The 20,400-nt window shown below is 56.0% G+C and overlaps 4 protein-coding genes across 4 annotated transcripts; all 4 read right to left on the bottom strand.

The window, feature by feature from the left end:
- Positions 1-7,536: 7,536 nt before the first annotated feature.
- On the bottom strand, positions 7,537-7,851 carry LOC309686809 (feather keratin-like; the record flags this gene model as incomplete). Its single annotated transcript, XM_082499584.1, has 1 exon — positions 7,537-7,851. The coding sequence occupies one exon, from the start codon at positions 7,849-7,851 to the stop codon at positions 7,537-7,539; it is 315 nt and encodes a 104-aa protein (XP_082355710.1).
- Positions 7,852-11,090: 3,239 nt separating this feature from the next.
- On the bottom strand, positions 11,091-11,405 carry LOC309669070 (feather keratin-like; the record flags this gene model as incomplete). The annotated part of the gene is made up of 1 exon (XM_082479665.1): positions 11,091-11,405. One exon carries the CDS (start codon positions 11,403-11,405, stop codon positions 11,091-11,093), a length of 315 nt encoding a protein of 104 aa, XP_082335791.1.
- Positions 11,406-14,641: 3,236 nt separating this feature from the next.
- LOC309686700 (feather keratin-like) lies at positions 14,642-14,956 on the bottom strand (the record flags this gene model as incomplete). The annotated part of the gene is made up of 1 exon (XM_082499446.1): positions 14,642-14,956. One exon carries the CDS (start codon positions 14,954-14,956, stop codon positions 14,642-14,644), a length of 315 nt encoding a protein of 104 aa, XP_082355572.1.
- A 3,236-nt stretch (positions 14,957-18,192) lies between these two features.
- LOC309669346 (feather keratin-like) lies at positions 18,193-18,507 on the bottom strand (the record flags this gene model as incomplete). Its single annotated transcript, XM_082479980.1, has 1 exon — positions 18,193-18,507. One exon carries the CDS (start codon positions 18,505-18,507, stop codon positions 18,193-18,195), a length of 315 nt encoding a protein of 104 aa, XP_082336106.1.
- Positions 18,508-20,400: the final 1,893 nt, after the last annotated feature.

The following is a 20,400-nucleotide window of genomic DNA, read 5'->3' as shown; positions in this document are numbered from 1 at the left end:
TGTGGAGCCAGGGATGAAGCACTGAAGCTCCTTCTCCATGCCGTTTAATCCTTCGTCTGCACTGCAAACAGCATTGCCTCTTTCATCCTCTGTGAGACACCAAGGTTTGGCAAGAGGAAAGCTCCTGTTGATGTTTCCTGCGTGTCCCCACTCCACCTGCAATGGCTCAAGACAGGAGGATGAATCGCAACCCACCCCACATCCAGCTGCATCCATGCTTCCAGCTGACCGCAGGGTAAAATTGTAGAATAGAAGGGTTTGGGTTGAAAGGAACATTTGAAGATCATCTAGTTCCAACCCCCCCTGCCGTGGGCAGGGACATCTTTCACTAGATCAGGTTACTCAAAGCCCCGTCCAACCTGATGTTGAACACTTCCGATGATGAGGCATCCATTAGATGACCAAAAGGCCAAGGAAGATATTCCAGGTGCCAGTGGGAGGACAAGAGCTTCCTGCTGCATCCTGCGAGCTTCGGAGACTGGTGAAGGGTAACCCCTGTTTTGGCCGAGGAATCGCTGGGAGATGGTGGTGTAGCCAGAGCTGCTGCGGCAGCAGCTGAATAAGCACAGTGCTGGATTTAAATATGGTAAGTCTGGAGCTAATTACGAAAGCAATGTTAGGGCATAAGGGAAGATCACAAGGGAGAGGTGTAAACTTGCAGTGACCGCATGGGATGAGCAGGACTCTCTTGCTAATGAAATATCACCCAGGCTTTTGATATTATCTAGCAAGATCTAGTGAATTAAGGATGAAAGGCTGGAGGAGACCCATTAGCTCAACTGGGCAGGTCTCCCGCGTGACAAGAACCAGAGGACAGCCCAGCCTTGTGGCAGGCAGGATAAAGCTTGGGTGGCTTGGGCAGATCCCATCGCTGTCAGAGAACCACTGCTTCATCTGATGCCTTGTTTCCATAACGAAGCTTCCTTGTGGGTGACCTCTTTCTCTTGAACTGGTCCAGTTTCGGCTTCAGCCCCACTCCCTGCTCTGCCCTCCCCATTTCTCCCAGGAAACTGGGGCAGACGGATAGGAGCTGCCTGGATGCAGCCCATCCCAGCGTGGAAGCCAGCTCATGATGATGCTGCATGGCTGCAGCCGAGCTCCAGGAACCCAGGTGAGGCACACCAGCTCTCAGCATTCCTCTCCCACTTGGATTTCAGTTTTGTGGCTCTTTTTTACACTTTTAGGTAGAGAGTGCACCAGCAGCGAGCCACTTTCCAGGTCATGTCCTGCAGTACGGCCTGCACCTCCCTCCATGCGTGATTTTGGCTGGCTGAAGTTCATTTTGTCCCACACAACCCAGCTCCCACCAGTTTCCGTAGGGGTTGAGGCTTGCTCCTCACCAAGGGGTGCAGCCCCTTGGTGATGGGACAGTTGTCCAAAAGCACAGGACAGTCTTGCAGAGCCACAGAGGGGGATGGCTGGGATGGGAACGGGAGCGACGGCCATGGCTTTTCCTAGACCCCCTTGCTCTTGTTAATGATGGGGGGTTTCTTAGCGTATGGAATATGAACCAGGAGCAGTTTGAATGTAAAATTTCTGACTTGGAGTGGGACGGGAACAAATCAGACTCCTTGCAGTCTCCTGGTTCATGGGATCAGGAGGAGCCGCTGCGCAGTACCGTCCTTGCCGTCCAGTCCTCTTGAAGAAGGGAGACAAGGGAAAAGGCCACGCGTGGCTGCAAGCTGCGACCACTCCGTGATGGGGTATGGGGCTGCTCTAAGAGCAGGGTCCTGGCTGGGTGGCTGAGAGTCCCACTGGGAGTCAGACACTGGGAGAGGTGCCACCTATTTCATGTGCAGCTCGGGAGGGTGCCCTCCAGCACATCCCTCCTGCTGTGTGCCTGGCTTGGGGTCTCCTAGGGATGAGGTGCAGAGAGCTGGGCAGGGGGCAACCAAAGGGACCTGGGCCCTGTCTTCCTCGGGGTGGATGGGAGAGAGGCATGTGCTGGTCCGTCCGTCCTCTGGGCAAAGAGCCTCCTCCCAGTGCTTCCTTGAACCTGTCTGAGCTGACTTCTGCCCAAAATGAGCAGATCTGGAGCAAGTTTGGGCTGAGAAATCCTCTGAAGCATGAAGCAGACATCCCTCCGGGTCTGGCTGCTTAGGCATGTCGCAGGGCTGTGGGGAGGTGAGATCCTGCACCCATTTCAGTCCAAGGGCTGATGTCAAGCTGGCTGAACTCCAGGGTGAACAGCTATCACTCATAAGAGCAGGTGTTACTTGAGTTTGTCTTCTATCAATTAGACATTACTTTACGATGAGCTGAAGTAAGCTCTACAAGGCCAACAAAGCACATCTGCAGGGGAGATGCGCTATTTACATTAAATCACAGGATAAAAAGGCCAAACAGATCCAAACCCATTCCCCCTCTCCTTGCCCAGCTCTGAGGCAGGTGGTGTGTGGTTTTGAATTGGAGAAAGGCTTTGTTCCTAGGAAAAAGCTTCGTCTTTGAAATGAGGCTGGCTCCAGCTGTGCACAGAGCTCTCTGGCACTCTGGACTCCAGCTGCTCTGGAGATGTTCTCTTAATTTACTTTTGATGAATATTTCAGTGCTGCCAATAGCCCTGGAGACTGCGAGCTCTTGTCTCAGCCTAGAGCTCACCTGTTCTGCAGGAGCCTTTTATTTTTCACTTACAGAGAGTGAAAAATGGAAACAATGAAGGAGAAGAAAGTGAGTGGCATTGGTGCTAAGGAGTTGGGGGGGACCAAAGCTCTTTTGTACCCAAAGATCTGGGTTTGAGTGCCCAAGTTGGGAGGCACAGAGGTGGGACGGTGGTACAAGAGAATGTGCCCAACCCACCAACACCTTGGCCGTGCAGCCCTGCAGGAGCCCTATCTTCACAGCAGATCAGAGTTACAAGCTTGTTCCGGCACCTGGTCTTTGGTTCCCCATGCTGTACCTCAGGGACCCCGCACTGAGGAGGCTGGTGACCTCACACAGGGGGCTTTCTCTGTGACCTCAGAGCAGAGGGGTGGTGGCTTGGGGTCCCCTGCACAGGTGGTCTAGGTACCCTGCAGCAGGCAGGATAGTGGTCTGGAGAACAGCTTCATGAGTCACTGTGAGACCCTGCGGTGAAGAGTGGATGGTGGCCTGGGGAATCGCCCCAAGGGATCAGCTGGGGACCCCATAAGAAGGTGAGACTGTGGCGTGGGGACTCTCGTGTAGGGGGAATGGGCATTATGTGGCCAGTGCAACAAGGAACCTGACTTGGGTCGGTGGAGTATAGGAAGTTCCACCTAAACATGAGGAGGAACTTCTTTACCTTGAGGGTGGTAGAGCACTGGAACAGGCTGCCCAGGGAGGTAGTGGAGTCTCCATCTCTGGAGACATTCAAAACCCGCCTGGACGCTTTCCTGTGCAACCTGCTCTAAGGTGTCCCTGCTCTGGCAGGGGGGTTGGACTAGATGATCTCCAGAGGTCCCTTCCAACCCTATGATTCTATGATTCTATGATTGGGTCAACTGAGGACTCCACAACAAAGGGAGTGGTGACCTGGGTACCCTGCATGGGTTGCCCAGGGTCCTGGCAAGCAAGGGGACATGGGACCCCATGTGGGTGGCCCTGGGACCCCACCATGCAGAATGATGGTGTCACAGGGACAGCCAGGCAGTTGGGCTGGGGACAACAGCAAGGGGAAGCCATGACAGGGGTCCTGGCTGTGGTGAGGGAAGGCTGCCGTCGCAGGGTTGAGGCTAGTGAGCTCTGGGAGAGCTGGTGAGGTCAGGGAGTGACCCAGGGGAGTGGGAGCAGTGGGCAGGGGAGGCTGGTGAGTGAGTGACTGCCTTGAGGGTCTTCATTTGGGGTGCATGCCGAGGGGTGAGGCCATTTATCTGCGCAGTGTTTGTGTGGCCAGAGTGGGACTGGAGGTAGTGGAAGGGAACTGGGAGGCGTGCATGCCACAGGGGGTTGTGCACCTGAGAACCTCGGGGTGATGTTTGCATGCCAAAGTGTTGATGAAGCAGACTAGACTTGACTAGACTAGAACAGTCAAATTGGAAGGACATCTAGTCCGGCTGCCTGGCCACTTCAGGGCTGAGCGAAAGTTAAAGCATGTTATTAAGGGCATTGTCCAAAAGTCTCTTAAACACTGATAGGCTCGGGACATTGACTGCATCTCTGGAAAGCCTGTTCCAGTTTTTGGCCGCTGTCTGGGTAGAGAAATGTTTCCTAATATCTAGTCTGAACCTCCCTGTTGCAACTTTTAACCGTTCCCACAAATCTTGTTACTGTATCCTGGGGAGAAGAGATAGGCACCTCCCTTTCCACTTCTCATCCTCAGGAAGCTGTAGAGAGCCACGAAGTCGCCCCTCAGTCTCCTTTACTCCAAACTAGACAAACCCAGCAGCCTTAGCCACTCCTTAGGACATGCCTTCCAGCCCTTTCACCAGCTTTGTTGCCCTCTTCTGGACCCATTTGAGTACCTTAACATCCTTTTTAAATTGTGGGGCCCAGAACTGCCCACAGTACTCAAGGTGAGGCTGCACCACTGCTAAATAGAGCGGGATTATCCCCTCTTTTGACTGGCTGGTTATACTGTGATGCCCCCCAGGATGCAGTTTGCCCTCGTGGCTGCTGGGGCACACGGCTGACTCTCATTGAGCCTGCTGTCAGCCAGCACCCCCAGATCCCTTTCTGCAGGGATTTTCTCCAACCACTCCTTTCCCAATCTATGCTTGTGTCCAGCATCACTCTGTCCCAGGTGCAGAATCCAACATTAGTTCTTGTTAAATTTCATGCTGTTGATGATTGGCAAAGCTCCGATCTATGTAGAACTGTCTGAGAGGCCTCTTGTCTCTCAAGAGAGGCAACAGCTCCTCCCAGTTTTGTATCATCAGCAAATGTTCTAATGGTGCATTCAACTCCTGCACCTCTCACAGTTGGACAACTTGTCCATAAGGATGCTGTGAAGAACTTTCCTTTAGTGAACTCATGTTGACCGTGCCTGATGATTGCATTGTCCTTTAAATGCCTTCCAGTAGCACCCAGCAGGATCTTCTCCATATTTTTTCCAGGTACTGAGTTTAGCCTATCAGGTCTCTGGTTTCTTGGGTCTATTCTCATGCCTTTCTTATAAGTTGGGATAAGGTTGGCAAGGTTCCACTCAGTGAGCACCTATCAAGACTCCCAACACTTGCCTCAATTCCACGGAGGTGAGTGTCTTGAGGGTTGTTCACCACATGAGCACTTCTTGGTTTTGAGAAAGATGAGGTGAGGTAGGAAGGGTGTCTGTGCTTCTGAGTTGGTGGGTGCTGGAGTGCCCGGCAAGCAAGAGGCATGCTGGGCCATTGCAGGGCTGGGCTGGGGGTGCCAGTGAGTCAGCTGGACTCACAGCTGCACCTGAGAAAGGGGGTTTGTGTCAGTGGATGTGTGTAAATCCATGAGGAAAGATGATTTGAACCCATGAAAGCTGAGGGAGCTACCCGATTTCCTTGCACTGGACGTAGAGGAATCTCATGGAGTTAAGCAAGGGGAGATGCAAAGTTCTGTTTCTGGGCAGGAGTCAGCCCCAGTAGCAGGAATGGCTGGGGGCCAACTGGATAGAAAGCAGCTTAGCAGAGAAGGAACTTGCGGTCTTGGTGAAGAACAAATGGACCATGAGGTGGGGATGAACGCTTGCAGCAAAAGGGGTGACAAGTCCATGGGGCTACATTAGGAAAAACATTGCCAGCAGATCGAGGGAGGTGACCTTTCCTCTCTCCTGAGCACTGGTGAGGTACCATGTGGGGTCCTGTTTGAGGTTCTGGGCTTCCCAGTGGAAGAAGGATATGGACTATAAGGAGCAAGAGGAGTGCAGGCCCACCAAGACACTGATGAGGCTGGAGCATCTTTCCAACAAGAAGAGGCTGAAAGACCTCAGTCATTGAGCCCGGATGTAAAGATGCACAGGGGGCCTGTCAAAAATATGTATAAATCCATAACAAGAGGGAATGAAGTTAAGGGAGGCCAGATCATCTCACTGGTGCGCTCTAGCAGGACAAGAGGTCAACGGCACAAGCGAAAACAGATGGAGTTCCACGGGCAAAAGTGGCAATCCTTTTTCAGTGTGAGGGAGCTGGGTGATGTCTTGAGGAGGCCACTGTACATTAGCTTGGCAAGGTTATGGTACCTGGGAGCAGTTCCTGAAGCCTAGAGAAAAGGTGATAGCCCTCGTACCTTGAAGAAGAGGAAGCTGGAGGATGTGAGAAAGTAGAGACTGGTGAGCCTGACCAAGTTTCCAGGGAAGGTGACGGAGGAAATGGTCCTGGAAAGAAGTTCCAAAGCCAGGAAGAAGAAGGAAGTGATGGGGGTTGTTGGCGTGGATTTCCAAAGGGGAAGTCGCGCTTGAGCAAGCTCCGTGTTGTCTGTGTTGAAGCAACTGGGTGTTGGACGAGGGGAGAGCAGTGGCTGTTGTTGAGCTGTACTTGAATGAAGCCTTTGTCTCTGTGTCCCACTACACGCTCCTAGAGAAGCTGAGAAAGTATGGGGTGTGTAAGTGGCCAGTGAGGTGGAGTGCAAAGTGGCCGGAGGGCTGTGCCCAGAGGCTTGTGATGAGTGGCAGGAGTAGATCCATGGGCACAAGTGTAACCAGATGGAGTTCCACGGGCAAAGGTGGCAATCCTTTTTCAGTGTGAGGGTGGTCAAAGGGTGGAAGAGGTGGCGGAGTATCTGTCCTGGAGGGTGCTGAAAATCTGACTGGCTGTGGTCCTGGACAACCTGCTCCAGCTGGCCCTGCTGGAGCAGGGAGGTTGGAGCGCATGCTCTCCAGAGGTTTCTGCTGAACCAGATGGTTCTGTGTTTCTGTTTGCTGGGAGGGCCCAGAGTGTCCTGCTGGGGAAGAGAGTTTGTCAAATCTGTGCTGGCACGGGGAGACTTTGCCAGGGACGTACGCAGGGGGGTACTGTCATGTGGAAGCCCTCATGCCAGTGATACGCTTGTGTCATGTTCTGGAAGCCCCCCAGGTGCCAGTCTGCATTGTTGTTGGTAGCGGTGGTGACATATTTCCGAGGCAAGGTCTTGTGGCCCATTTCCACCCACCCTGGTGGCCTGTGGAGCCCTGTCTTTGTGCCGGGTGAAGGCGGAAGAGCCTTGGGAGAAGAAAGGAAGAGGAGGCATCTTGGGCTGTGATGCAGGAGAACTTTATTGAAAGAAAAGAGGGAAAGGGCAGGAGCAGCAAGGGGAAGGGAGCTCATGTGAGGTGCAAGTAGGGCAAGCGTCAGCTAAGGTCCCTTGCGTGCAGTAGCCGTTGCCGGAGTCCCGAGGTCTTCCAGCCGTGCGGTGGGAGTTGCCCAGCAGAAGTTCTTTGCTGGTGAAGGCATTTGCAGGGGCGAGTAGTGGACCTAGCAGACAGGGTGATGGAAAGAAGGAAGTGGGAGAAGAGGAGGAGGCACATGGGCCATGTTTCCCAGCAGCCTGGGCTGGCCCTCTTCCCTGCTTCCTTGCTTGGTGCCTTGAGAGGAGGAGCGAAGCCATGTGCCAGCGAGTAGCCAGAGGTGCGTCCTCAGTCCCTGCGGCGGCTTGCATGGTGTGGGTGGTTGGTATGAGGGGTGCTGGCGAGGGCCCTTAGCAGGGGTAGCAGCCTCTTCTGCCGCCGAAGCAGCCCAGGCCTCCCAAGCCGTAGCCGTAGCCGTAGCCGAAGGCGCCGGAGGAGACGGGCACTCCCTGGTAGCTGAGTTCGTTTCCCACGGCAGCGGATGCGGAGGATCCGACGGCGGTGCTCTGTGGGAAAGAGCTGAGGATGGGTCCTGGCAGGGTGACGACCACGGTGGGCGGCTGGATGACGACGCGGGAGTCCTCGCACTGTCGGACACAGGGCTCGTTGCAGCTGTTAGCCAGCGGGGTGGGTCCGCAGGGGCGGCAGAGGTCGTTGCAGGCCATGTGTGTGGTGTGGAGGGTCCCTGGAAGAGAGAGAGGGTGTTGAGAAAGCGTAGGGTGGTGGGGGTGTGAGGGGGATGTTGCAGGAGGGTGAGGGAGTGGGGAGGGCTGTTGCGGGTGCGTGGGGAGCGCGGGGGTGGTGAGGCGTCAGGGCTGGTGAGGCTGTGGTCAGAGCGTGTTGGAAGAGAAGGTGCATGTGGGTCAGGAGAAGGAGGGGAAGGGGGTTGAGGCTCACCTTGCAGGGCGCGGAGGAGAAGGCGTGAGGAGAAGCGTGTGAGGGAGAGAGGCGCTGGTTGGGCTTTTATGCTGGTCCCCGAGGGGCAGGACAGGCTTTGCGCATGGCAGCATCATTCAGCAAGCAGCTCTTGCATGCCGCAGCGTGGCAAGTAACGAGGCGGGGTGTGTTTGCCTTCCCACAACGCACCCTTGTCATGTCCTCCTCTTGAGGATGTGTCCGCTTGCCCTGGTAGAAGCTTTGAAGTGAGAGTAGGTTTTTGGGAGGATACGCATGGATGCCTGTTGTCAGAGCAGTTGGCGGATGCGCATGGCAGCATTATTCAGCAAGAAGCTCTTGCATGGCACAGCCATTGAAGTAATGAGGTGGGGTGTGTTTTCCTTCCCACAACACTCCCTTGTCACGTCCTGCTCTTGAGGACGTGTGCGCTTGGCCCTGGCAGCAGCTTTCAAGCGGCAGTATTAGAGGCCAAAGGCTTGGTGTTGATGGCGTGTGTCATGGTGGGCAGAAGACGCAGCCAAAGCGTAGGTGAGGTGGGGTGTCGTCAGTGAGGTCATCCCGTGGTACCTGTGTGGTGTGGTTTGTGGGTGCGTTGTGGCGAGGGGGCCCCATTTCCTCGCAGGCCTGTCAGGCTTCTCTTGGCTTTGGATGTGTGCTGGACGTGAGGTGCTGCCCCTTTCATGCCGTTCAGTCCTTCCCTTCCTTCTTCCTTGCTCCCAACTCTCTAAGCCTGTCCCTTCCCGTTGGGTGTGCTCTGTGGGTGTCTTGTCGCCCCTCTGGCTTTGGAGTTTCTAGCTGGGAGAAAGGAGGCTGCCTCTTTGGGCTTGTGGCCCTTTGGTGCCGTTGCTGGGGGTTGCAGCGAGTGCAGGTAGAGGAGGGCTGTTTTCTAGTGCAGGACATTGTCCTGGCAGGCCTGGGAGAGGGTTGACGAGCCCTGTGCTGTCAAGAGGGCGGTCATGCTCCCCACAGCCTTGTGTTGGCCCTTGCATAGCGCTCCCCTTAGCTGGTGCTGGCCCTTTTTGAGCCTGGTGTCTGGCGTGACACATGTGGAGAACAGCAGCGAAGCTGGAGAGGGATATTGAGAACAAACCTTCTGCAGAGCGGGTGGGGGAACTGGGGGTGTTTTGTTTGCAGAAAAAGAAGGCTGAGGGGGACACCTGATCGGTCTCTACAATGACCTAACGTGAGGTGGTGACGAGGTAGGTGTCAGTCTCTTATCCCTAAGAAGAAGCGATAGGACACAAAGTAACGTCTTCAAGTTGAGCCAAGGGATGTTGACATTGGACGTATGGGAAAATATCCTCACCAAAGGGGTTATGAAGCACTGGAAGAGGCTCCTCAGTGAACTGGTTGAGTCGCCATTCTGAGACGTATTGAAAATACGTGTAGATGTGGCACTTAGGGATTTGGTTTGGTGGTGGCCGTGGTAGTCTGAAGTTAACAGTTGTACTCAATAATGTGGGAGTGGGTGTAGAAAAGTCCACAGGGCCTGACGGGCTGCACCCGGGAACGTGGAGGGAGCCGGGTGATGTCTTGAGGAGGCCACTGTACATTAGCTTGGCAAGGTTATGGTACCTGGGAGCAGTTCCTGAAGCCTAGAGAAAAGGTGATAGCCCTCGTACCTTGAAGAAGAGGAAGCTGGAGGATGTGAGAAAGTAGAGACTGGTGAGCCTGACCAAGTTTCCAGGGAAGGTGACGGAGGAAATGGTCCTGGAAAGAAGTTCCAAAGCCAGGAAGAAGAAGGAAGTGATGGGGGTTGTTGGCGTGGATTTCCAAAGGGGAAGTCGCGCTTGAGCAAGCTCCGTGTTGTCTGTGTTGAAGCAACTGGGTGTTGGACGAGGGGAGAGCAGTGGCTGTTGTTGAGCTGTACTTGAATGAAGCCTTTGTCTCTGTGTCCCACTACACGCTCCTAGAGAAGCTGAGAAAGTATGGGGTGTGTAAGTGGCCAGTGAGGTGGAGTGCAAAGTGGCCGGAGGGCTGTGCCCAGAGGCTTGTGATGAGTGGCAGGAGTAGATCCATGGGCACAAGTGTAACCAAATGGGAGTTCCACGGGCAAAGGTGGCAATCCTTTTTTAGTGTGAGGGTGGTCAAAGGGTGGAAGAGGTGAGAGTCTCTGTCCTGGAAGATGCTGAAAATCTGACTGGCTGTGGTCCTGGACAACCTGCTCCAGCTGGCCCTGCTGGAGCAGGGAGGTTGGAGCGCATGCTCTCCAGAGGTTTCTGCTGAACCAGATGGTTCTGTGTTTCTGTTTGCTGGGAGGGCCCAGAGTGTCCTGCTGGGGAAGAGAGTTTGTCAAATCTGTGCTGGCACGGGGAGACTTTGCCAGGGACGTACGCAGGGGGGTACTGTCATGTGGAAGCCTTCATACCAGTGATACGCTCGTGTCATGTTCTGGAAGCCCCCCAGGTGCCAATCTGCATTGTTGTTGGTAGCGGTGGTGACATATTTCCGAGGCAAGGTCTTGTGGCCCATTTCCACCCACCCTGGTGGCCTGTGGAGCCCTGTCTTTGTGCCGGGTGAAGGCGGAAGAGCCTTGGGAGAAGAAAGGAAGAGGAGGCATCTTGAGCTGTGATGCAGGAGAACTTTATTGAAAGAAAAGAGGGAAAGGGCAGGAGCAGCAAGTGGAAGGGAGCTCATGTGAGGTGCAAGTAGGGCAAGCGTCAGCTAAGGTCCCTTGCGTGCAGTAGCCGTTGCCGGAGTCCTGAGGTCTTCCAGCCGTGCGGTGGGAGTTGCCCAGCAGAAGTTCTTTGCTGGTGAAGGCATTTGCAGGGGCGAGTAGTGGACCTAGCAGACAGGGTGATGGAAAGAAGGAAGTGGGAGAAGAGGAGGAGGCACATGGGCCATGTTTCCCAGCAGCCTGGGCTGGCCCTCTTCCCTGCTTCCTTGCTTGGTGCCTTGAGAGGAGGAGCGAAGCCATGTGCCAGCGGGTAGCCAGAGGTGCGTCCTCAGTCCCTGCGGCGGCTTGCATGGTGTGGGTGGTTGGTATGAGGGGTGCTGGCGAGGGCCCTTAGCAGGGGTAGCAGCCTCTTCTGCCGCCGAAGCAGCCCAGGCCTCCCAAGCCGTAGCCGTAGCCGTAGCCGAAGGCGCCGGAGGAGACGGGCACTCCCTGGTAGCTGAGTTCGTTTCCCACGGCAGCGGATGCGGAGGATCCGACGGCGGTGCTCTGTGGGAAGGAGCTGAGGATGGGTCCTGGCAGGGTGACGACCACGGTGGAAGGCTGGATGACGACGCGGGAGTCCTCGCACTGTCGGACACAGGGCTCGTTGCAGCTGTTAGCCAGCGGGGTGGGTCCGCAGGGGCGGCAGAGGTCGTTGCAGGCCATGTGTGTGGTGTGGAGGGTCCCTGGAAGAGAGGGTGTTGAGAAAGCGTAGGGTGGTGGGGGTGTGAGGGGGATGTTGCAGGAGGGTGAGGGAGTGGGGAGGGCTGTTGCGGGTGCGTGGGGAGCGCGGGTGGTGGTGAGGCGTCAGGGCTGGTGAGGCTGTGGTCAGAGCGTGTTGGAAGAGAAGGTGCATGTGGGTCAGGAGAAGGAGGGGAAGGGGGCTGAGGCTCACCTTGCAGGGCGCGGAGGAGAAGGCGTGAGGAGAAGCGTGTGAGGGAGAGAGGCGCTGGTTGGGCTTTTATGCTGGTCCCCGAGGGGCGGGACAGGCTTTGCGCATGGCAGCATCATTCAGCAAGCAGCTCTTGCATGCCGCAGCGTGGCAAGTAACGAGGCGGGGTGTGTTTGCCTTCCCACAACGCACCCTTGTCATGTCCTCCTCTTTTGGATGTGTCCGCTTGCCCTGGTAGAAGCTTTGAAGTGAGAGTAGGTTTTTGGGAGGATACGCATGGATGCCTGTTGTCAGAGCAGTTGGCGGATGCGCATGGCAGCATTATTCAGCAAGAAGCTCTTGCATGGCACAGCCATTGAAGTAATGAGGTGGGGTGTGTTTTCCTTCCCACAACACTCCCTTGTCACGTCCTGCTCTTGAGGACGTGTGCGCTTGGCCCTGGCAGCAGCTTTCAAGCGGCAGTATTAGAGGCCAAAGGCTTGGTGTTGATGGCGTGTGTCATGGTGGGCAGAAGACGCAGCCAAAGCGTAGGTGAGGTGGGGTGTCGTCAGTGAGGTCATCCCATGGTACCTGTGTGGTGTGGTTTGTGGGTGCGTTGTGGCGAGGGGGCCCCATTTCCTCGCAGGCCTGTCAGGCTTCTCTTGGCTTTGGATGTGTGCTGGACGTGAGGTGCTGCCCCTTTCATGCCGTTCAGTCCTTCCCTTCCTTCTTCCTTGCTCCCAACTCTCTAAGCCTGTCCCTTCCCGTTGGGTGTGCTCTGTGGGTGTCTTGTCGCCCCTCTGGCTTTGGAGTTTCTAGCTGGGAGAAAGGAGGCTGCCTCTTTGGGCTTGTGGCCCTTTGGTGCCGTTGCTGGGGGTTGCAGCGAGTGCAGGTAGAGGAGGGCTGTTTTCTAGTGCAGGACATTGTCCTGGCAGGCCTGGGAGAGGGTTGACGAGCCCTGTGCTGTCAAGAGGGCGGTCATGCTCCCCACAGCCTTGTGTTGGCCCTTGCATAGCGCTCCCCTTAGCTGGTGCTGGCACTTTTTGAGCCTGGTCTCTGGCGTGACACATGTGGAGAACAGCAGCGAAGCTGGAGAGGGATATTGAGAACAAACCTTCTGCAGAGCGGGTGGGGGAACTGGGGGTGTTTTGTTTGCAGAAAAAGAAGGCTGAGGGGGACACCTGATCGGTCTCTACAATGACCTAACGTGAGGTGGTGACGAGGTAGGTGTCAGTCTCTTATCCCTAAGAAGAAGCGATAGGACACAAAGTAACGTCTTCAAGTTGAGCCAAGGGATGTTGACATTGGACGTATGGGAAAATATCCTCACCAAAGGGGTTATGAAGCACTGGAAGAGGCTCCTCAGTGAACTGGTTGAGTCGCCATTCTGAGACGTATTGAAAATACGTGTAGATGTGGCACTTAGGGATTTGGTTTGGTGGTGGCCGTGGTAGTCTGAAGTTAACGGTTGTAGTCAATAATGTGGGAGTGGGTGTAGAAAAGTCCACAGGGCCTGACGGGCTGCACCCGGGAACGTGGAGGGAGCCGGGTGATGTCTTGAGGAGGCCACTGTACATTAGCTTGGCAAGGTTATGGTACCTGGGAGCAGTTCCTGAAGCCTAGAGAAAAGGTGATAGCCCTCGTACCTTGAAGAAGAGGAAGCTGGAGGATGTGAGAAAGTAGAGACTGGTGAGCCTGACCAAGTTTCCAGGGAAGGTGACGGAGGAAATGGTCCTGGAAAGAAGTTCCAAAGCCAGGAAGAAGAAGGAAGTGATGGGGGTTGTTGGCGTGGATTTCCAAAGGGGAAGTCGCGCTTGAGCAAGCTCCGTGTTGTCTGTGTTGAAGCAACTGGGTGTTGGACGAGGGGAGAGCAGTGGCTGTTGTTGAGCTGTACTTGAATGAAGCCTTTGTCTCTGTGTCCCACTACACGCTCCTAGAGAAGCTGAGAAAGTATGGGGTGTGTAAGTGGCCAGTGAGGTGGAGTGCAAAGTGGCCGGAGGGCTGTGCCCAGAGGCTTGTGATGAGTGGCAGGAGTAGATCCATGGGCACAAGTGTAACCAAATGGGAGTTCCACGGGCAAAGGTGGCAATCCTTTTTTAGTGTGAGGGTGGTCAAAGGGTGGAAGAGGTGAGAGTCTCTGTCCTGGAAGATGCTGAAAATCTGACTGGCTGTGGTCCTGGACAACCTGCTCCAGCTGGCCCTGCTGGAGCAGGGAGGTTGGAGCGCATGCTCTCCAGAGGTTTCTGCTGAACCAGATGGTTCTGTGTTTCTGTTTGCTGGGAGGGCCCAGAGTGTCCTGCTGGGGAAGAGAGTTTGTCAAATCTGTGCTGGCACGGGGAGACTTTGCCAGGGACGTACGCAGGGGGGTACTGTCATGTGGAAGCCTTCATACCAGTGATACGCTCGTGTCATGTTCTGGAAGCCCCCCAGGTGCCAATCTGCATTGTTGTTGGTAGCGGTGGTGACATATTTCCGAGGCAAGGTCTTGTGGCCCATTTCCACCCACCCTGGTGGCCTGTGGAGCCCTGTCTTTGTGCCGGGTGAAGGCGGAAGAGCCTTGGGAGAAGAAAGGAAGAGGAGGCATCTTGAGCTGTGATGCAGGAGAACTTTATTGAAAGAAAAGAGGGAAAGGGCAGGAGCAGCAAGTGGAAGGGAGCTCATGTGAGGTGCAAGTAGGGCAAGCGTCAGCTAAGGTCCCTTGCGTGCAGTAGCCGTTGCCGGAGTCCTGAGGTCTTCCAGCCGTGCGGTGGGAGTTGCCCAGCAGAAGTTCTTTGCTGGTGAAGGCATTTGCAGGGGCGAGTAGTGGACCTAGCAGACAGGGTGATGGAAAGAAGGAAGTGGGAGAAGAGGAGGAGGCACATGGGCCATGTTTCCCAGCAGCCTGGGCTGGCCCTCTTCCCTGCTTCCTTGCTTGGTGCCTTGAGAGGAGGAGCGAAGCCATGTGCCAGCGGGTAGCCAGAGGTGCGTCCTCAGTCCCTGCGGCGGCTTGCATGGTGTGGGTGGTTGGTATGAGGGGTGCTGGCGAGGGCCCTTAGCAGGGGTAGCAGCCTCTTCTGCCGCCGAAGCAGCCCAGGCCTCCCAAGCCGTAGCCGTAGCCGTAGCCGAAGGCGCCGGAGGAGACGGGCACTCCCTGGTAGCTGAGTTCGTTTCCCACGGCAGCGGATGCGGAGGATCCGACGGCGGTGCTCTGTGGGAAGGAGCTGAGGATGGGTCCTGGCAGGGTGACGACCACGGTGGAAGGCTGGATGACGACGCGGGAGTCCTCGCACTGTCGGACACAGGGCTCGTTGCAGCTGTTAGCCAGCGGGGTGGGTCCGCAGGGGCGGCAGAGGTCGTTGCAGGCCATGTGTGTGGTGTGGAGGGTCCCTGGAAGAGAGGGTGTTGAGAAAGCGTAGGGTGGTGGGGGTGTGAGGGGGATGTTGCAGGAGGGTGAGGGAGTGGGGAGGGCTGTTGCGGGTGCGTGGGGAGCGCGGGTGGTGGTGAGGCGTCAGGGCTGGTGAGGCTGTGGTCAGAGCGTGTTGGAAGAGAAGGTGCATGTGGGTCAGGAGAAGGAGGGGAAGGGGGCTGAGGCTCACCTTGCAGGGCGCGGAGGAGAAGGCGTGAGGAGAAGCGTGTGAGGGAGAGAGGCGCTGGTTGGGCTTTTATGCTGGTCCCCGAGGGGCGGGACAGGCTTTGCGCATGGCAGCATCATTCAGCAAGCAGCTCTTGCATGCCGCAGCGTGGCAAGTAACGAGGCGGGGTGTGTTTGCCTTCCCACAACGCACCCTTGTCATGTCCTCCTCTTTTGGATGTGTCCGCTTGCCCTGGTAGAAGCTTTGAAGTGAGAGTAGGTTTTTGGGAGGATACGCATGGATGCCTGTTGTCAGAGCAGTTGGCGGATGCGCATGGCAGCATTATTCAGCAAGAAGCTCTTGCATGGCACAGCCATTGAAGTAATGAGGTGGGGTGTGTTTTCCTTCCCACAACACTCCCTTGTCACGTCCTGCTCTTGAGGACGTGTGCGCTTGGCCCTGGCAGCAGCTTTCAAGCGGCAGTATTAGAGGCCAAAGGCTTGGTGTTGATGGCGTGTGTCATGGTGGGCAGAAGACGCAGCCAAAGCGTAGGTGAGGTGGGGTGTCGTCAGTGAGGTCATCCCATGGTACCTGTGTGGTGTGGTTTGTGGGTGCGTTGTGGCGAGGGGGCCCCATTTCCTCGCAGGCCTGTCAGGCTTCTCTTGGCTTTGGATGTGTGCTGGACGTGAGGTGCTGCCCCTTTCATGCCGTTCAGTCCTTCCCTTCCTTCTTCCTTGCTCCCAACTCTCTAAGCCTGTCCCTTCCCGTTGGGTGTGCTCTGTGGGTGTCTTGTCGCCCCTCTGGCTTTGGAGTTTCTAGCTGGGAGAAAGGAGGCTGCCTCTTTGGGCTTGTGGCCCTTTGGTGCCGTTGCTGGGGGTTGCAGCGAGTGCAGGTAGAGGAGGGCTGTTTTCTAGTGCAGGACATTGTCCTGGCAGGCCTGGGAGAGGGTTGACGAGCCCTGTGCTGTCAAGAGGGCGGTCATGCTCCCCACAGCCTTGTGTTGGCCCTTGCATAGCGCTCCCCTTAGCTGGTGCTGGCCCTTTTTGAGCCTGGTCTCTGGCGTGACACATGTGGAGAACAGCAGCGAAGCTGGAGAGGGATATTGAGAACAAACCTTCTGCAGAGCGGGTGGGGGAACTGGGGGTGTTTTGTTTGCAGAAAAAGAAGGCTGAGGGGGACACCTGATCGGTCTCTACAATGACCTAACGTGAGGTGGTGACGAGGTAGGTGTCAGTCTCTTATCCCTAAGAAGAAGCGATAGGACACAAAGTAACGTCTTCAAGTTGAGCCAAGGGATGTTGACATTGGACGTATGGGAAAATATCCTCACCAAAGGGGTTATGAAGCACTGGAAGAGGCTCCTCAGTGAACTGGTTGAGTCGCCATTCTGAGACGTATTGAAAATACGTGTAGATGTGGCACTTAGGGATTTGGTTTGGTGGTGGCCGTGGTAGTCTGAAGTTAACGGTTGTACTCAATAATGTGGGAGTGGGTGTAGAAAAGTCCACAGGGCCTGACGGGCTGCACCCGGGAACGTGGAGGGAGCCGGGTGATGTCTTGAGGAGGCCACTGTACATTAGCTTGGCAAGGTTATGGTACCTGGGAGCAGTTCCTGAAGCCTAGAGAAAAGGTGATAGCCCTCGTACCTTGAAGAAGAGGAAGCTGGAGGATGTGAGAAAGTAGAGACTGGTGAGCCTGACCAAGTTTCCAGGGAAGGTGACGGAGGAAATGGTCCTGGAAAGAAGTTCCAAAGCCAGGAAGAAGAAGGAAGTGATGGGGGTTGTTGGCGTGGATTTCCAAAGGGGAAGTCGCGCTTGAGCAAGCTCCGTGTTGTCTGTGTTGAAGCAACTGGGTGTTGGACGAGGGGAGAGCAGTGGCTGTTGTTGAGCTGTACTTGAATGAAGCCTTTGTCTCTGTGTCCCACTACACGCTCCTAGAGAAGCTGAGAAAGTATGGGGTGTGTAAGTGGCCAGTGAGGTGGAGTGCAAAGTGGCCGGAGGGCTGTGCCCAGAGGCTTGTGATGAGTGGCAGGAGTAGATCCATGGGCACAAGTGTAACCAAATGGGAGTTCCACGGGCAAAGGTGGCAATCCTTTTTTAGTGTGAGGGTGGTCAAAGGGTGGAAGAGGTGAGAGTCTCTGTCCTGGAAGATGCTGAAAATCTGACTGGCTGTGGTCCTGGACAACCTGCTCCAGCTGGCCCTGCTGGAGCAGGGAGGTTGGAGCGCATGCTCTCCAGAGGTTTCTGCTGAACCAGATGGTTCTGTGTTTCTGTTTGCTGGGAGGGCCCAGAGTGTCCTGCTGGGGAAGAGAGTTTGTCAAATCTGTGCTGGCACGGGGAGACTTTGCCAGGGACGTACGCAGGGGGGTACTGTCATGTGGAAGCCTTCATACCAGTGATACGCTCGTGTCATGTTCTGGAAGCCCCCCAGGTGCCAATCTGCATTGTTGTTGGTAGCGGTGGTGACATATTTCCGAGGCAAGGTCTTGTGGCCCATTTCCACCCACCCTGGTGGCCTGTGGAGCCCTGTCTTTGTGCCGGGTGAAGGCGGAAGAGCCTTGGGAGAAGAAAGGAAGAGGAGGCATCTTGAGCTGTGATGCAGGAGAACTTTATTGAAAGAAAAGAGGGAAAGGGCAGGAGCAGCAAGTGGAAGGGAGCTCATGTGAGGTGCAAGTAGGGCAAGCGTCAGCTAAGGTCCCTTGCGTGCAGTAGCCGTTGCCGGAGTCCTGAGGTCTTCCAGCCGTGCGGTGGGAGTTGCCCAGCAGAAGTTCTTTGCTGGTGAAGGCATTTGCAGGGGCGAGTAGTGGACCTAGCAGACAGGGTGATGGAAAGAAGGAAGTGGGAGAAGAGGAGGAGGCACATGGGCCATGTTTCCCAGCAGCCTGGGCTGGCCCTCTTCCCTGCTTCCTTGCTTGGTGCCTTGAGAGGAGGAGCGAAGCCATGTGCCAGCGGGTAGCCAGAGGTGCGTCCTCAGTCCCTGCGGCGGCTTGCATGGTGTGGGTGGTTGGTATGAGGGGTGCTGGCGAGGGCCCTTAGCAGGGGTAGCAGCCTCTTCTGCCTCCGAAGCAGCCCAGGCCTCCCAAGCCGTAGCCGTAGCCGTAGCCGAAGGCGCCGGAGGAGACGGGCACTCCCTGGTAGCTGAGTTCGTTTCCCACGGCAGCGGATGCGGAGGATCCGACGGCGGTGCTCTGTGGGAAGGAGCTGAGGATGGGTCCTGGCAGGGTGACGACCACGGTGGGCGGCTGGATGACGACGCGGGAGTCCTCGCACTGTCGGACACAGGGCTCGTTGCAGCTGTTAGCCAGCGGGGTGGGTCCGCAGGGGCGGCAGAGGTCGTTGCAGGCCATGTGTGTGGTGTGGAGGGTCCCTGGAAGAGAGGGTGTTGAGAAAGCGTAGGGTGGTGGGGGTGTGAGGGGGATGTTGCAGGAGGGTGAGGGAGTGGGGAGGGCTGTTGCGGGTGCGTGGGGAGCGCGGGTGGTGGTGAGGCGTCAGGGCTGGTGAGGCTGTGGTCAGAGCGTGTTGGAAGAGAAGGTGCATGTGGGTCAGGAGAAGGAGGGGAAGGGGGCTGAGGCTCACCTTGCAGGGCGCGGAGGAGAAGGCGTGAGGAGAAGCGTGTGAGGGAGAGAGGCGCTGGTTGGGCTTTTATGCTGGTCCCCGAGGGGCGGGACAGGCTTTGCGCATGGCAGCATCATTCAGCAAGCAGCTCTTGCATGCCGCAGCGTGGCAAGTAACGAGGCGGGGGTGTGTTTGCCTTCCCACAACGCACCCTTGTCATGTCCTCCTCTTTTGGATGTGTCCGCTTGCCCTGGTAGAAGCTTTGAAGTGAGAGTAGGTTTTTGGGAGGATACGCATGGATGCCTGTTGTCAGAGCAGTTGGCGGATGCGCATGGCAGCATTATTCAGCAAGAAGCTCTTGCATGGCACAGCCATTGAAGTAATGAGGTGGGGTGTGTTTTCCTTCCCACAACACTCCCTTGTCACGTCCTGCTCTTGAGGACGTGTGCGCTTGGCCCTGGCAGCAGCTTTCAAGCGGCAGTATTAGAGGCCAAAGGCTTGGTGTTGATGGCGTGTGTCATGGTGGGCAGAAGACGCAGCCAAAGCGTAGGTGAGGTGGGGTGTCGTCAGTGAGGTCATCCCATGGTACCTGTGTGGTGTGGTTTGTGGGTGCGTTGTGGCGAGGGGGCCCCATTTCCTCGCAGGCCTGTCAGGCTTCTCTTGGCTTTGGATGTGTGCTGGACGTGAGGTGCTGCCCCTTTCATGCCGTTCAGTCCTTCCCTTCCTTCTTCCTTGCTCCCAACTCTCTAAGCCTGTCCCTTCCCGTTGGGTGTGCTCTGTGGGTGTCTTGTCGCCCCTCTGGCTTTGGAGTTTCTAGCTGGGAGAAAGGAGGCTGCCTCTTTGGGCTTGTGGCCCTTTGGTGCCGTTGCTGGGGGTTGCAGCGAGTGCAGGTAGAGGAGGGCTGTTTTCTAGTGCAGGGACATTGTCCTGGCAGGGCCTGGGAGAGGGTTGACGAGCCCTGTGCTGTCAAGAGGGCGGTCATGCTCCCCACAGCCTTGTGTTGGCCCTTGCATAGCGCTCCCCTTAGCTGGTGCTGGCCCTTTTTGAGCCTGGTCTCTGGCGTGACACATGTGGAGAACAGCAGCGAAGCTGGAGAGGGATATTGAGAACAAACCTTCTGCAGAGCGGGTGGGGGAACTGGGGGTGTTTTGTTTGCAGAAAAAGAAGGCTGAGGGGGACACCTGATCGGTCTCTACAATGACCTAACGTGAGGTGGTGACGAGGTAGGTGTCAGTCTCTTATCCCTAAGAAGAAGCGATAGGACACAAAGTAACGTCTTCAAGTTGAGCCAAGGGATGTTGACATTGGACGTATGGGAAAATATCCTCACCAAAGGGGTTATGAAGCACTGGAAGAGGCTCCTCAGTGAACTGGTTGAGTCGCCATTCTGAGACGTATTGAAAATACGTGTAGATGTGGCACTTAGGGATTTGGTTTGGTGGTGGCCGTGGTAGTCTGAAGTTAACGGTTGTAGTCAATAATGTGGGAGTGGGTGTAGAAAAGTCCACAGGGCCTGACGGGCTGCACCCGGGAACGTGGAGGGAGCCGGGTGATGTCTTGAGGAGGCCACTGTACATTAGCTTGGCAAGGTTATGGTACCTGGGAGCAGTTCCTGAAGCCTAGAGGAAAAGGTGATAGCCCTCGTACCTTGAAGAAGAGGAAGCTGGAGGATGTGAGAAAGTAGA

The sequence above is a fragment of the Vanellus vanellus genome (assembly GCF_965231255.1).
Source record: "Vanellus vanellus genome assembly, chromosome: 2".
Lineage (NCBI taxonomy): Eukaryota > Metazoa > Chordata > Aves > Charadriiformes > Charadriidae > Vanellus > Vanellus vanellus.
This window is presented reverse-complemented; position numbering and strand designations above follow the sequence as displayed.